We start from the raw sequence: 17,663 nt of genomic DNA, 5'->3' as shown, positions 1-17,663 counted from the left end.
ATGGGGAAGCGAGGCTGTGTTTCGAGGTCTGCTCTCATTGACCAGTCTTTGCCTGGAGCCAGGATGATGTTCAGTTAGCTGATACAGAGCTGCTGGATGCAGGGCTGATCTTTAAAAGGTCAGCCTTGTTTATGGGTGGGAGGATCTCCATCCTCCCCTTCAGCCGCACCACTCATAGCCAATTCTCCATTAAAGACAGCGGTTCTTTACTCTGGCATACCCACATACTTATTGCCAACTCCTCATCTTCACTCAGTAACTTTAAACAGATTGATGGCCAGCCTGATGAATCGAGCCTCTCCACTTGCTTCTACCATATATAATGTAGCCTTACTTCTGCATATACATACACACATGTACAGACACGTGTAAACAATCACACACAGACACACGCACCCACACATTCAACTGCACACAAGGTTTTGGTTGTCTGTCATGTCTTATGTTTACTTGCGCAAGCTGAGTGTGCAAGTACTGCGATCCGATGCAATACTAACATGTGTATTGCATCTAACATGTACTAACATGTGTTAGTATTGCATCACTGCAATCACTTTAACTCTGCAACTTTGTGTTTTATCCTTTTGATGGATATGTTCATGCAGAGACGAAATGATGGTCATGGAGGCTCGCCTCCCCTCCCCCCGCTGGCACCCCCAGGGGAAAAAAAGGTGTTTTAAAAAAAAATAGTTTCACACTAAACTCAAGCGTTTAGGTTTATAAACACTTATTTGTAACACTTTTTAAACATGTCACAGTGTTTAGATTATAAACAGAAGAGCATGTTTAAATGCCATGATTGCAGGCTAATAGGCTATAGTCCTGTCCACCTCGGCAGGTTCTGTGTTCTGTCGCTGGGTCGGCGGAAGGTTTCAACGGCAGGCTGGCATCGCTGTTGCCAGCCAGGGTGTTCTTGCTGGTGGTGGTTTCATTGTGAACAAGTAGCCTAAGTACTGTATGCAATATATGCATGCATACCCTTACCTACCTGGCAGGTGAAAACAAGCACCCAGATTAGCATTTCAATGCCTGCATGTGTACAAGAGGACAGGCAACGTGGTCCACCCCCCACCACCCCCTGCCCCAGACAGTGAGGAAAAAAGAGGTGTTAAGAGGTGTCAGACTTGGATGGTTAGAGCGGCGCGATTACATACAAAGTCAATGCAAGACGAGAATTGCGTGAACGGGCCTGGTGCGGTAGAAACGGGACGAACCGAGGCGAATATATATATTCAGGTCCAATTCCTCATGGGGGCCGAGACCCCTGGTCCAATTCCTCATGCGGGCCGAGTCCCCCTGGCCCCCACAGACTCTACATCACTGTGTTCATGTATGTGCATTCTGGTCAATGAAAAGGTCAATTAAAAAAAAATCTATGTTTTTATAAACAATTAAACATTAATTGTATTTGTCATCCACAGAAAGCATCAGAAAGATCATCGACAAATCAACGATCAAGTTTATGCGTGGGATTAAGCTCGACACCAAAAATGGCAAATCAGAGGACAGAATATTGGTAAGTTCATCCTGCAGGTACATTTACTGTTACAGTTTAGATGACCGGTTTCCAAACCTTTTCTGGAACAGAGGCGGCACAAACTCGCCAAACGCGACTCAATTATTCCCATAGCAGTTCCCGCATGCGCTCCCCGCGCCCCGCCTCTGCTGCACGGATCATCATTGCTGGTTTGTTTTGTGTCGGGAGGAAGGGCGCATCCGTGGGATGCGGCGGCCTAGGGTGGCAATTTCCTAAGCGCCGGCGCTGGGAAGAAGTCATTAGATGCTGTTGATGGGCTCAGTGGTCGCTGAGATGTTCCATAATGGCCTGGACAGGCAGAAGCAGAGCATCAGCACAACAGTCAATGCTCTTAATCCTGTGCCCCCTGTCCCGCGTCCCCCTGCCCCGTCCCCCTGCCCCGTCCCCTGCGAAATATGGAGATACAAGTATTATTTCCGACAGCAACGCTATGCTGGCACTAGGAGAGTGTGTGTCTGTGGAAGTGAGTGCCCTCCCTGAGGCCCCTCTGTTGGAGACACTGTAGGGGGCCGAGCAGCTCACCGCCTTTGATTCTGGGGAACTTTCATCACAGAATATATGGGGCAGCAGAGATGTGAAATCTGCATTTGAGCAACTGAAGTCCTGTCAGCTATCTGGGGCCGAATCTGGGCCACTGTGCGCTTTAACTATGTAATAACAATTTATACCAGGCGTACGGAATGTTTTGTGTGCCCCATGTTTGAAATGATTTGAAACGCAGTGTTGCGCGTGCATGCTCATTTCATGCTCTGAGCAGTAGGCTACATACAGTACATACATAACTCATCTTACACACACACACACACAGACACAACCATGCACGCACGCACACACACACACACACACACACACACACACACACACACACACACACACACACACACACACACACACACACACACACACACACACATACACACGGACAGACACTGAACACGTTTTATTGATTGGGTTCTATTTTAGGTACAGCAGCGAACAACATACATTCATTGAGGCTCTCTGACAACTCTACATACATCTGCAGTGCAGTCAGTGTACTGTTTTCATGTACAGTAGCAGCCCCCCCTCCACCACCCCATTTCCCTCACAATAAGCCAATGGGCTCTCACCCCCAGCCGGGCAGACTTTACCTTGGCAGAGCTGAGCCATCCGGTCGATGGCTGCTGCTTAATGATTCATTATGTGGGCAAATTGGGAGAGTTTTCCTTCCGCATGCGCAGCCTTTGATTTCCGGAGACTTTGATACGTCGTACCCGCCCGCCACCAGGAGCATCTTCTGCCCAATACCGCTCTGCCTCGTTTACCGTTTCCTCGTTAATGAGGGCTTGGACCAGGACGATACTTCTCCTATTCCTGCAAGAGGAGAAACCTATCTCGATATATTTAAAATCCAACTGTGTTGCAGAATATCATGGATTATGTCTTCAGTCTACCAATTCAAACAGAAACTATCAACACATATCGACTCTTATGTCTTCATCAGGGTCCAACAATGTGCATGTCTACTGTATCTGAATACATTATTTAGTAGGCCTAGTTGAGTTTATAAGGTTTTCATGGCAGAAAACAAGCAACCAACATGGTTGGAATTGCGTTTGCGGCAGCGTTCACACTTCGCAGAAAGGTCAAGAACATGCTAGACGTAAAGCTATCTGACAGCCTTCTAAAGTCACAGTCAGCAACGCTTTGACTTGTACTATACTGTACCTGCATTAACCTGAGAGTGAAAGTACCCCCCCCCTCCAATCAATCAACAATAGGAGCAGCGCGTATCTGCACGACTGTGTTCATGCATAATTATATGCCACAATAATCGTGATGTGTGTGTGTGGTCTCTTCCTTTGATGTGAAAGACTTTGATAATGACTTCCCTCTTGGGGGTCTCTCTCTCTCTCTCTTGCTCTCCCATTCTCCTGCTCCATCAGCATGATTTACTTGTATTTACTCATACACTCTCCTGCTATGGCTGCCACCCATAGCTCCAACTCATCGCTGTAACATAATACCAATCTGAGCTTTTTAATCAACTCCTTCACAGTCTCTTTGAAGTACTGTGCTCTGTCTGTCTGTCTGTCTGTCTGTCTGTCTGTCTGTCTGTCTGTCTGTCTGTCTGTCTGTCTGTCTGTCTGTCTGTCTGTCTGTCTGTCTGTCTGTCTGTCTGTCTGTCTGTCTGTCTGTCTGTGATTTCTATTTACTTGCGCAAGCAGAGCGCGCAAATAATGTTTTCGCCCGGTCTCTTCCGCCGTGACAGCTGTCCCGCCATTCGATGTTTATGCAGAAAAACATCAAATCTGTGCCTGTTTTGCTGGGACCAAATGTCCACAAATGACCATATTTCTTACGTCATCATTTAGAGCTAGTCATACGTATACTATATACATAATCAGTAAAAATAAAATAGCAAATTGTGCCTGATCTGCTGGGACCAGAGTATGTGGTGTGTATATGTATGACTAGCTCTTAATAATGATGTAGGAAATATGGTCATTTGTGGTCATTTGGTCCCAGCAAACCAGGCACAGATTTGCTGTTTTCTTGCATAAACATCAAATTGCGGGACAGCTGTCACGGTTTTTGGCGCAAAGTAACCACAGTATACCGCTAATCAACTTACAACTACACACTTTATACAGTATAGAGTATAGAGTATATATGTATACGTATATAGTATATGCCTATATACTATATATATACTATATATATTTCTTACGTCATCATTTAGAGCTAGTCATACGTATACTATATACATAATCAGTAAAAATATAATAGCAAATTGTGCCTGATCTGCTGGGACCAGAGTACGTGGTGTGTATATGTATGACTAGCTCTTAATGATGACGTAAGAAATATGGTCATTTGTGGTCATTTGGTCCCAGCAAACCAGGCACAGATTTGCTGTTTTCTTGCATAAACATCAAATGGCGGGACAGCTGTCACGGTTTTTGGCGCAATTAACCACAGTATACCGCTAATCAACTTACAACTACACACTTTATACAGTATAGAGTATAGAGTATATGCCTATATAGTATATGCCTGCTTTGCTGGGACCAAACGACCACAAATGACCATATCTCTTACGTCATCATTTAGAGCTAGTCATACGTATACTATATACATAATCAGTAAAAAATAAAATAGCAAGTTGTGCCTGATCTGCTGGGACCAGAGTACGTGGTGTGTATATGTATGACTAGCTCTTCACCCAAACTTATATAGATAGAAACTTGAATCATACTTAATAATACAAGTAAGACGCGCAAACGCGGGAAGCGAACGCAGCTCGTGTGTGTGTGGTTGTGTGTGTGTGTGTGTGTGCTACAGCTGCGCCCTGTGTGTGTGTGTGTGTGTGTGTGCTACAGCTGCGCCCTCTGGTGGCGGGCGGGTGGTGTCACAGCGGGACACACACACAGACATGATCAGCAGGGTCTCATAGTAAGTGGCTCACTGCGTTCGCAACTAGGTGTTTATATGCATAAAGTAGGTAGGTAGCAAATAGTTACATCTAAAAATTATACATTTCAAACGTTCCTTCACAGAGATACTGAGATTTGACAGTTTACAGCGGTCGAAAGGACTTGCGCGCTCTGCTTGCGCACTAGTTGGCCATTTATGGCCTACTAGTGTGCAACAAGCAAGTATGCACTCGACAGAGTGCAGTTCTAGTTCTATCTATTATCTTATCTTTACCTGTTAATGTATTAGTAGTGTTGTTAGTTTAAAGTGTTTTTGGTGTCTATAGCGATTTGTTGGGGTTGTTTGGCGTGTGTTCACGCTCGACCAGCACACGCTGGTCGGCGTGCACGTTGGCAGTATTGATAAAGCCAATACGCTGGTTGAGAACGGCATTGTCATTAAGGACACTTATGTCCCTGTTGTTCCTCTCGCTACACCATCAAAGAAGGTGACGATATCTAACGTTCCCCCGTTCATCAGTGATGACATTCTTCTCCGTGAGCTTTCAAGACATGGTAAGATTGTCTCACCGATGAAGAAAGTACACTCGGGTTGTAAAGCCCCCGAGTTAAAGCATGTTAATTGTGTCACACAGACGCCAGTTGTACATGATTCTTAATGAAAGGAATGTGGATTTGAACTTGGCATTTAAGATTAAAGTGGATGGTTTTGACTACATCGTTTTTGCGACATCGGATAGTATGAAGTGTTTTAATTGCGGGAGGGAGGGGCATATCGTAAGAGCTTGTCCAGCGAGAAAAGCGGAGAATAATGATGCAGGGAATGGGGCTGTTGGTGGGGCGGTTGGGGCGGCTGGTGGGGCGGTTGGGGCTGCTGTAGAACAGAATGAGAAGGGGACAGGTGCAACACAAGCAGACAGTCAGGTGAGTGAGGATGAACAGGCGGAAAATAATGTTGCAGGGAATGAGGCTGCTGGTGGGGCGGTTGGGGCTGCTGTAGAACAGAATGAGAAGGGGACAGGTGCAACACAAGCAGACAGTCAGGTGAGTGAGGAAGAACAAGAGATTGAAGTACAGGAAAATGGTCAAAGTGAGGGAGGATAGGAGGAAGGTGAATTACAGTCAAATAGTCAGGGGAGAGAAGAAGGACAGGCAGAGAAAAGTGAGGCAGGAAAAAAAGACAGAGGGGAACAGAAAGCTGTTGATGGGATGGTTTTTGGGCCAAAGGCTATATTTTCTGGAAAACAAATTGATCAAAGCGCTAATGAAATAATGGTTGAAATGCATGCAGTGTCAGACTCCGGCCGAGCTGATATTGAGATGATGGATGAACTTTTAAAAGTGCCACAGCTGAAGAGAAAGGGTAAAAGTAGCAAAGGAAGTTCAAAGGCAAAAAAAACAACAGAAAGTGAGGAAAAAGTAACTAAGACAGCAAAACAAGTAGACAGCGAGAGTGATAATTAGTCTACAGATGATGGTGGTCTTGAGTTTTCTGTTGATAAAATAAGAGATTCTTTACGGAAAACTAAAAATAAGAAAAATGTGAAGGTGGGAGATCATTTCTCTGACAGTCAGCAGTTTGCTGACTCTGCTCGGTTTCAGATGAGCAGTGAAGGAGAAGGTGGGTTTACTGACCAGGAGATGTTCAGACTGAGGAAATTTGTGTCCAAAATTAGAGCAGAACTAAACTATGAAGATGATGTTTAAGGGTTTATTTTCTATGTGCAGCTTATTTTTTTGCTGTTTTTTTTTTCATTATCTTTTGCAATGAGTAATTTTAATATCAGCACTCTGAATTTAAATGGGGCAAGAGATGTAGCTAAAAGATCTCTGCTATATGAATTAATGAAATTAAAAAGGAGTGATATTATGTTTGTGCAGGAGACTCATAGTGACAGCTCTAATGAGTCTGAGTGGAAAAGAGAGTGGGAGGGGGAGGTGGTGCTGAGTCACAAGAGCTCAACCAGTGGGGGGGTGGGTATTCTTTTTTCAAAAAGTTTCACGCCAGTGTCTTTTGACATAGAAGAAGTTGTAGAGGGCAGACTTTTGGTGGTTAGGGCAGTTTTTGAGCAACATATTTGTGTTCTCATTAATGTGTACGACTGTACGCTCCTACCATTGGACCTGAAAGAATGCTTTTTTTACAAGTGTTAAGTGATTTTTTAAGTAAATTAAATGGTGAAGATTATCTTTTTTTGGCAGGAGATTACAACTGTACGGAAAATAGGTTAGATAGGAATCACTTGGAACCTCACAATGCATAAAAAAATGCACTGAGGAAAGTAATGCAAACGCATGATCTAACAGATGTGTGGAGAAAAATGAATGATGGAAAAAGACAATACACATGGGCTCACAGCAGAGATAATTTAATATCTCTGGCGAGGTTGGACAGGGTTTATTGTTTTAAGCATCACTTGAGTATTTTTAAGAATTGTAGAATAGTGCCTGTTGGTTTTACCGATCACTCTTTGGTTAACTGTACTGTTTTTATTAATAATGTTAAAACTAAAAGTGCGTATTGGCATTTTAACACGGCCTTGCTTTTTGATGCGCACTTTAAAGATGTTTTTCGTTTTTAAGGGCAGAAAAAATGATTTTAAATCTTTGAGACAATGGTGGGACTGTAGGAAAGTAGAGATAAAACAGCTCTGTCAACAGTACACTCTTAATGTTACGTGGGACATCACCAGATCTATGCAGGATCTGGAGATCGAGATTGTGGAACTACAGAGTTTTGCAGAGTCCACTGGAAATAGAGGTCATATTGAAGACCTCAAGTCTAAAAGATCTGCTCTAACAGACCTACTAGGCACTAAGGCACAGGGGGCGCTGGTACGGTCACGTTTTCAGAGCGCAACACTGATTTAATATTATTTTTAGGTAGAGAATTGAAGCTATTTTTGGAACTATAATGTTTTTATCTGATCTGATGTATATTTGTTTTAAATTGTTTTGTAAATAAAAGTTTTTGGTAAAAAAAAATCTCTCTCTCTCTCTCTCCTCTCTACTCCACCTCTTTCCATGTCTTTCTCCTGCTATGTCCACCTCTAGGGTACACGTACTACACGGTACACTTGGGACACCTCCATTGTTGTCGCGTGGGAAAACTGGGCATAGTAGAAGCCTACCTCTGGTGAGGAGGTGACACATTTCAGTGGAGCTCCTCCGTGTGCAAATACACCAGGGGAGGAAGGCTGTGTGTGTGTGCGTGTGTGTGTGTGTGTGTGTGTGTGTGTGTGTGTGTGTGTGTGTGTGTGTGTGTGTGTGTGCGCATGCGTGCATGCGTGTGTGTGTTTAATTACTGCTTTTCATTAGGAAGCTGTGATAGCATTGATTGTAGAGAGAGAGAGACACACAGACAGAGAGAGCGATAGCGTGTGTGCGTGCGCGCACGTGAGAGAGAGGGAGTATTTCCACAGGGAGTTGTTTAGAGGGGGCATCTGATGACCGAGCAAATGATCCGGAGCGACGGAGCAGAAACAAAGAGCAGAGGGCAGGAATCGGCGAGAGAAACAATACAGAATGTCGTTACGGTTTGCTCATAAAAGGCTTATAACTGAAATACCTGTCTCTGCTTTGTGACAGTGAGATCACAACACTGCGGTGTGCCATCATTTAGGAGATCATAATTATGTCCATCTGCTGTGCACACTGCACAGTGTTGTGCGATGTCTCCAACATGGCAGGCTTTTAGCTGGATCAATAGCCACATATACCGGTAGGCCTACTAGGGAACACATATACGTATGTGCTCTGCATTACCATGGTAACTGGGCATCAGTAAAGGCCCCCCCTTTACTGATTGGACCTTTGGAAGTAGAGACGGATGGTAATGTGTTTAACAGAGGCCTACTTTTGTTTTGTTTCACAAGTAATGTATTGGTTTGATTCAGGCCAGGAATTCTTTATGAGTTTTAAGGCATAGCCAATACGAGGTAGGCACCCTCATCGTAGGCACCATCGTTTTTTTGTTTTGTTGCTATATTGAAGCCAAAATACCAGCTGCTGTTATGTGCGTAATTTCCCATTGATTTCAGTAGCTGCTAGGAATTTTGTTAACTGTGTTGGTAGCTCCTTGATAGCTGATAGAATCCCGATTGTCTCTGTAGAGACCGACAGTCCAACGGATGCAAAAGCAGCAACCTCTGGTTCTCCCTCAGCGCGGGGGGTGGTGGTGAGTGGGAAAATAAGTTTGCCCTCGAATGCCCTGGCCTGGACAAACTTTTTGCTTTTTCCGGTGCTATTGCTGTGTCTCTGCTCGGCTTTATCAACAATCAAATTAACTGAAGAATGAGGTTGTCGGGACGTGTGTGTCACGTGAAAAGCGGTTCTGTGAATGGGGGGATGCCATGCAGGCACCTGGTAGACACATTTCACACCAGAGTGTGAAAACCCCTCCAGACACGCAGGACAGAGAGTGAATAGATGTGTATTCTTCTGTCTGATTATCTGTCTGTCGGCCTTGCGTAGCGGGCTAGGCGGCAGCGATATTATTTAATAATAATTAATTTTGTCGGAGGGGAGGCAGAAACGTAGCCAAGTAAGTCTTACTACTGTCTTACTGCTTACTGCCAAGTAAGGCTTACTATTTTACTTTGCCTACAGAAAATCCGCCCCTGGTTTGATTTTGATCTTGTTAAATATTACTACTAGTATATATTAGATTTTTTGGAGCGGTGCCTAACCACTCCATTGAACATCAATGTGTGTCCCTATGTATATACGTATCTGCAGCCTAACACACACACACACACACACACACACACACACACACACACACACACACACACACACACACACACACACACACACACACACACACACACACACACACACACACACACACACACACAGCCTGCACTGCTCAGTCCAGACGGGTCTGATAATTTATTTTTGTACTTGATTGGGTTTTAGCACTCGTGCTAATACATTATAATAAACAATGCATCTAGTTCATCTAATGTAATTGTGATGATAATAAACATGTGCGCAGCGTGGGGAGTGGTTCTTTTGCCTGCTGTGAACTTGCTCATCGTGGATCAGGCCTAAATTCTGCTCCATTCTGTGTCGCAGGTCCTCACAACGTGGCGGCTTTACTTCCTGGCGCCCAAGGTTCCGACGAAGGTAGCTGCACGTGTTCAATCTCTCAGCCATGCAGTCTTTCTTTACTGCTAATGATACCTTGCCAACATTTTATGATAAGTGAAGTAAAGAGGTTTAATTTATGACTTTGATTACAGGTAGAAACAACGTTTAATTTCTTGGAAATTCGGGCCTTGAACTCCCAGCCAGAACATCAGGTGAACTTTAACAACAATACAATAACCGCAATGTGCTCTATTCTGCTAAAATAATAACTGTAATTGAATACCGGACTGCCCAGCCCAGTGGAGTGTTTATCGTATTGCCTTCAAATAATTTGAAAAAGGTTTTGGCTGCCTGTGTGTTTGTGACAAGAAACTGATTTATGAAAAGGGGCTTAAGCAAACAGTGAATGCTATGTCATTGCAATTTCTCTTATTGAATGTGACAAGTCTTTGACAAATGCAACACTATTGTTTATTTCCAGTTATTTACAAAGCCAGCAAATCATAGGCTAAATGTTTTAATTCTATCATTCTCTTTCCTTATATTTATTGTTGTTTTTGCGTCCATTAGATTAGGCCTGCTTTGTAACGTTATAAAAATTCAATCATTCTGTATTGTAGTTGTTGTTACAGTGAAGTTAACATTTAACTTGATTTATTGTCTGTGTGTCTGGGTCCACCGGGTCTTGTGTGATCACTCATCTGAATTATGATCCTGAAAGAAAGAAAGAAAGAAAGAAAAACACGGTTACAAACTCCAGTTGGTGGAGCCGGTCGGGAGGCAAATCGTACGCAACTTCATGTTGTGTTCTTCTTAACAGGATTCTCACACTTCCCACTAACATGGGAAGAGAACCACTTTAGGCCCTCTACACTGTACTTTGCTGAAAATATCACATGTACAAGGTCACAACCCGTCGCAAAGTGTTTGTGTTTGTAGAGTCATTAGTTACATCTTTTCCAGCCGCACAACTGTGTCAGCCAGCTAAAGTCAACTACTATAGAGGGTATCTGGGTATGAGCGTGACATCATCATCATCATACCCAGAAGTTATGCGGGAACTGAGTGGCTACTGAGTGGCAAAAAACATGACAGTCCATACATCCAAACAGAAAGGTCCTATTTGATTTCATTAAACAATGTTAAACGACATTGAACTCACTTTGCCACTCGATTTGCCACTCACTTTATGCATGCACATACCCTCTATAAGGGCTGTCTGGATGCTGTTGCAGCACCCAAACTCATTGACTCTGCATGTATATTGTAAACAGAGTTGTGCCAGCTCCCTCTATCTGGCTGTAACCGAGATATTCACTAGAATCTTCTTTTTCTTCATGGATAGATTTAGTAACTGGACTAACTGCACATTAGACAAAACAGTTCTCCAGCATGGTTGCCATGGTGACCAGTGATGATCACATATGGTATATGAGTATGTATGGTTGTCTTGTGTCTACAATTACACTAGCTGCTATACAGCGCACCTGCATCACTTTACACATTACACACAACACTAAACGCACACACACACACACACACACACACACACACACACACCATTGTTTACATGAGGCTTTTGTTCTGTCTATTTATTTTGTTGCGTTTGCCTGGAAACCATGTATGTCCAAAACTGTTACTTTTACGAAAATGGACAAATTTATAAACCCCACAGACACATTTAACTACTTTCACTTCTCACTTTACTAAAATAGCAAATCTACAAGCTTGGTTATTTTCGCTACTTCTGTGTGACACCCTTGTATGACGAAGTAGGGCATTCATTTATGAAACAAAAGTTGAATAATGGAGATACAAGGTTTCTGCCTGACCTGTTTGTCAATAATTGTACTGTATATACGGTGTATACGTACTTGTATGTTCTTTTTCAAATGTATTCTTTTGCAAATATTAAACCAAAGTCTGTGTTTAGGTTGTCATTGACACTGACAAGACCACCTACTCGCTGAGGTTTCAGACACGTGAGCACCTCAACCATGTGATCAGCCACGTTAACTTTGCTCTGTCCCGCATCTTCAACAACTCTGTTTTTGCGTAAGTGACATCTCACAAGAGAGTGAAGCGTATAGGAAGTAGGAATTAGTTGCACGCAGTCGTCGCACAGACGCACACCAAAAATAGCAGATCTACAAGTTCACAAGACATTGCTCTGCAACGTGTTGTGAGCTCATAGATCTGCAATTTGCGGTGCACAGTGTGCAACATAGTATAAATCTGGCTGTCTGTCTCTCTTAGCACATCTATAGATTGACCTTTACTGATTTCAATAGATATACGAGTCCCTTGTTCTCACTATGTTTTATTATCTATATTTATCTTCATCCGTCCCTCCAGTGGGAAATCAAAAATGAGTCTTGTTGTGCAGGTAACTGTTAAATACTGTACAGTGCTCTTACTCTGTGTGGGCACATCCATTCCAAGAAGTGTCTTATAAATCACAACAACTTATTTACTTGTCTTTTTTCCCTGGCAGGCCTTCCATTTGTCATTCCGACAGCGACCTTTCAGATGGCAGCAGGAAGTATTCTCCCAGCTCAGAGGGCTCAGTGGAGACCCAGAGGGCCTGTGGTAAGAGCCATGGACACAACCATGCATGCACAGTTACAACGCCACACAGGCACACGTGACGTATTGTTAGCTGTTCTACCAGGCAGTGCAACAGTTACCGGTAATTAAAGTAATTTATCTAATCGATTATAAATAAAGAATCACACCCGTGTGAAGTGAGGGGTGCTCTTATCATTATCATCTCATGAACAACTGAATTTATGTGATTGGTTAGCCGATTTGCTCGTCTACATATGACCTAATTCCATTCCATCAGATGGGTGAGTCGCGAACACTTTTGAGATTTTCATGTGGGCCCTGATCCATAGCAATTAGGTGTAATTATCTGACAAATATCTCACAATAACAGAAAAACACTGCTTCTTTGAGGAAACTAAACATACTTGAGTAATGCAGTTCTGTAAATAGAAGCTTTTGTCTGTGACTCCCCTGACAGGAGTTCATACAATACTTTCGTTCTCGCATTGCACACACAGCGCATGCACACTCACACGTGCACTCTTCCTCGGTGCACTCGGGAAAGGAAGTAGGCCAGCACACTTCACAAATAGCTCCCAAGATGGCCTTGCTATAAATCGCCCTGCGATACAAATAAAACGAAATTATCCTTTCATGTTGTCTTATTTTCTGCAACGTCTCTTTTGTCTCTCCGTCAAGCCAAAAGAAGCAGCTGCACACATCCTCTGAAATGATTTCCTTTTTTATCTCTCCTGTTTTATTTTCTCTCAGGAGGCTTCTCGGAGACCTATGCCGCCCTGTGCGACTATAATGGCATCAGCTGCAAGGAGGAAGTGCAGTGGGTAAGCATTGTGGGGCCGCTGCCTGTGTAGACTGTGCATGGCAGTATAGACTTCTGAGTGCTTTTTGGAGTGTGTATATAATATAATATGATACGGCGCTTTGCGCTGCTGAATTAGGGGTCACGTAGTGTGACCAGAGAGACTCATGGGTAATCTCACTCTCCAGGATGTGGACACTATCTATCACTCCCAGGACAACCGCGAGTTTAATTTACTGGACTTCAGCCACCTGGAGAGTAGGTGAGGGACGGAGGGGAGAGTGCTGGGGTCAAATACAGTGGTTCTCAAATATTTCCATGTCAAGCAAATTGATATGTGTGTTAAAAGGTTTTAATTATTGCAAATTTGGAAAAAAGAAAGACCCGATTATTGCCCTGTGGAAACTCTTCAAGGACCCTCAGGGGGTCCCCAGACCCCACTTTGAGAACCACTGATCTAAAACAGTGGTTCTCAACCAGTGGTCCGTGGACCACCAGTGGTCCTTGAGGGGATTCCAGGTGATCCCCAGCTGAATGATGGAGAGTTGGTTACCAAATTGACCAAATTAATCTTTAACATTATTGTTAAACATCTGCATTACTTAATTTACAAGACGGCTACACAATTAGAGGATGTAGAATAATTGTTGTTTTGATCCAATGATAAGTTTTGGGTCTGAGAGGCTAAATCTCATCAAGTGGTGGTCCGTGGCTCAATTGCCACAAAAAATAATGGGCCTTGATGTGAAAAGTGTTGAGAACCACTGACCTAAAACACATGACTTGTTTGTGCTGATACAATGCATGATGGCCGCCTGGCGTGGGCGAGGACATCACTCTACTGACCGGTGTCACGTGTGTCTCTTTGTGCAGAGACCTGGCAGTGATAGTTGCGTCTATGGCGTACAACACCTGGTTCACCAAGCTCTACTGCAAAGATCTGCGAATAGTGAGTGTAGTGTGTGTGTGTGTGTGTGTGTGCGTGCGTGCACACGCGCATGCGTGGGCGTGTGTGTGCGTGCCAGTGTTGATTTTGACATTTGACATTTAGTCAGTCTTTTCAATAAAATGTATTTCGTTTTTGGCATATTTTAGTCCTCTGAAATGTTTTACTTTTAGTCTAGTTTTAGTCAACTAAATATCATAAGATTTTAGTCGACTAAAGCTACAGTGTATTTTGGCTGTGCCTTGATGGCGTCTCAATGCCTCATTTTAGACTTGGTTCCATACTGAAAATAACCGATCAACAAGTTCACAACTGCGACGCGCTGTGAGCTTGTACAGTAGATCGGCTATTTTCACCACCCGAGCGGCGAGTGCAACCAAACATAACGTTATCTTTTAGTTCTACTGGATCTCTTCTCCACTAGTCCCTCCCTAACATTTCAGACAAGCTTTTATTTGTTGACAAAATTGTCAATATACAGTATTTATTCATAGTTTTAGTCATCATAGCTTATAGTATTTATTTAGTTTTTTTATGGGAAAAAAACCGTCATTGTTTTAGTCGTCATTGTTTATGTGTGCACTGGTGTGTGCACACATGGTGCAGCAGCGTTGAGAAGTATATACAGCATAAGTGGTTGGCAAAACAAACTTGTCACATATGATTTGATCAAGACTGTTTATTTTGTTGTTGTTGTTTATTTTCCCCTCAGGGGTCAGAGGTTGTAGAACAGGTGCTGCACACGCTCAGTAAATCCTCCAGCCTGGAGGAAATCACCCTGGAGAACGCTGGGCTCAAGTCGTGAGTTTTGCTCGCTAGACACCAGGCCATGAGGCCAAATAATTGTCAAAACACTAAGATTTTATTGATAATATAGAATATTTATGGAAGAAGTTTTCATGGCTGCCATGTTACAGTAAGTGGTTAGATGGGTGGGCCACAAACACTTTTGAGATTTTCAATTGGGCATTGATCCAGAAAAGGTTGGGATACCACTGATTTAATAGACTACAATAAACTCAGTGGGATTGTAAATGTTAACGCGTATTATGTGTCATTGTGGACCCTTGTTACAGGGACTTCCCTCAGAAGATGTCTGTCGCTCTTTCTGAGAATCCTGCCGCTGTCATTCACTCTCTGAACCTGGCCCACAACTCACTGGACAACCAAGGTATCAAGAACCATCTACTGTAATAGCCTACTCATGATTCGAACTGGGGGAAAACCAAAGTTTGGTCATGGTTTTGATGGGTGAAATTAGTTAAGATAGAGTCACTTTTTATTTTGCAGCAGAAGATAAGTCAAAAGCCAAATCTCTGATCTCTCAGATAGGTGCCGTGGGGTGGAAACCTTTTATGAAATAAAGCTACTTACGAGAATAATGGAAAAAATAACCTGTGTTCCAATGGTTACATACCCACAGACACACTTGAGCACTTTCACTTTCAAACTGTAGATCGGCTTGTTGTACGACGAAGTAAGGCATTACTTTACGGAAAAACCTAAAAACGAAGATAGGCCTACAAGGTTTCTGCCCGTCGGTTACAATAAGCAGTCGGTGTGCCCGCTGCGTGATGATGTGTGCACCCAGAAGCAACACGGTGCAAAGTGAAACATCCACATCCAATGACTGATGAAGCGTTATTTCCTCATGTGTTGTATGTACGGCGTAGGTGTGTCCAACCTAATCCAGCAGGTGTGTCGACTCAGCAAGGGACTGCGCCTCCTAAACCTCTCCAAGACATCTCTCGCCTCCAAAGGTTGGAATCCGCCTTCTTATCTATCCTTAATTCTTGACATACGGTAGTATTAAGCCGGATTTAGGCCAGAAATAAAGATTATGCTGTGTACCATCTCTGCCTCAATGCAAGCATGCATGCACGCACGCACGCACACACACACACACACACACACACACACACACACACACACACACACACACACACACACACACACACACAAACACACACACGCACGCTCTGATGTTTGCGAGACATCTCTATCACTTGAACTTACCAGACCATGAGCCAACAAGGTGCCAAAAATATCTTCGTTAACACCAGGCATTTAGTAGCTCTTAATAGCCCAGTTTAGAAAGCAAATCAAATTAACTTCATATAATTGGTCCTCATTAATGCTCATTATAATGATGGCACCATTTCTTACTCACTCCTGTGTCTCAGAGGTAGGCTGTGTGGACAGTTCAGAAAGCTGCCTATCAGTGCATGACATCTTCGGTTTTGTAAGCCTTTCTATTCTATTCCTTTAAAGTTAGAATGCTAGAAGCAATTAAAAACACAAACGTTTGAAATCTTGCTTGAAATGACCAGCAATGCTGTCATAAGTCATTGGTACTGTATAGGCATGTATTCGAACCATCCACAGTCCACCTCTGAGAGTGTGCAGACAGAAATGGTACTGTCCCATTAGTGAAGACCTATAGAGGTGTAAAAATAAAAATAAATAAAGGAAAGAAAAAGAACTCTCTGGGGAGGTCCTTGAGGTACGTCCCACTGGGAGGAGACCTCGGGGCAGACCAAGGCGCAGTTGGAGGAAACACATCGACTCACTGGCCTTGGTGGAACGTCTCGGGATCCCCCAGGAGGAAGTCACTAATGTTGCTCTGGAGAGGGAAGTCTGGAACACTTTGTCCCCCGCTGGACATCTCCCCGATGGATGGATGGACGAAAGAAAAACTAAGTACTATAAAGTGACTAGGGCACTAGGACACCAGGATGTAGTAGCACTTGTTAGAAGGATATACTAGCCTATATAGTACATGTCCCTCCAGAGCAGCCAGCCTGGCACACTCTCAGTCCCAGACCAGTCGGTCCTGTATACAGCCTAGTATGGCAGTGGTGTGTTCTAGGTTTTTTCAGAAAATATACGATACGATAATCATTCCCTGCGCGTCATGCGCACGTATAGGATATAAACTTGCGTGTGGTCAATGGATGAAATGGTTAGCAGACGGTATACGTTATTATTAGATTTTTTCATCTTGTCACGGCATACTACTACGTATAACGGTAGAACACACCATTGCTGACAGGTCTTTAGTAAAAGTAGGAATACCATAATAGAAAAATACTGTATTTAAAATTTGCTTCTGAGGCGGCATGTCCATTGAGGCTTTTACCCCCCCGACTGAAAGCTGTGCTCTCGGACCAGCCTTTCCTGCACACAGCCTCTCAGCCTACCCTTGGCTTCTCTCATCTCATCCCCCCGGTGGACACTGTAAATATTACATGATGTAGAAGTAGTCCGATGCTACGCACTGGTTCATATTACCTCTCCTGCTGCCTG

At 43.4% G+C, this 17,663-nt stretch overlaps 1 protein-coding gene across 1 annotated transcript in view; it reads left to right on the top strand.

Moving 5' to 3' along the window:
* LOC310859899 (capping protein, Arp2/3 and myosin-I linker protein 3-like) overlaps positions 1-17,663 on the top strand; it is a gene marked incomplete at its 5' end in the record, with an annotated part of 55,491 nt that continues 37,828 nt past the window's right edge. Inside the window, 12 exons of the mRNA XM_083766665.1 lie at positions 1-73; positions 1,422-1,516; positions 10,030-10,080; positions 10,197-10,256; positions 11,978-12,099; positions 12,539-12,633; positions 13,363-13,433; positions 13,600-13,673; positions 14,285-14,360; positions 15,070-15,158; positions 15,434-15,528; positions 16,031-16,117. Coding sequence (XP_083622791.1) covers positions 1-73; positions 1,422-1,516; positions 10,030-10,080; positions 10,197-10,256; positions 11,978-12,099; positions 12,539-12,633; positions 13,363-13,433; positions 13,600-13,673; positions 14,285-14,360; positions 15,070-15,158; positions 15,434-15,528; positions 16,031-16,117 — 988 coding nt within the window. The remainder of the gene's footprint in view (positions 74-1,421; positions 1,517-10,029; positions 10,081-10,196; positions 10,257-11,977; positions 12,100-12,538; positions 12,634-13,362; positions 13,434-13,599; positions 13,674-14,284; positions 14,361-15,069; positions 15,159-15,433; positions 15,529-16,030; positions 16,118-17,663) is intronic.

This window comes from Protomyctophum parallelum, assembly GCF_964188405.1.
Source record: "Protomyctophum parallelum genome assembly, chromosome: 6".
NCBI lineage: Eukaryota > Metazoa > Chordata > Actinopteri > Myctophiformes > Myctophidae > Protomyctophum > Protomyctophum parallelum.
This window is presented reverse-complemented; position numbering and strand designations above follow the sequence as displayed.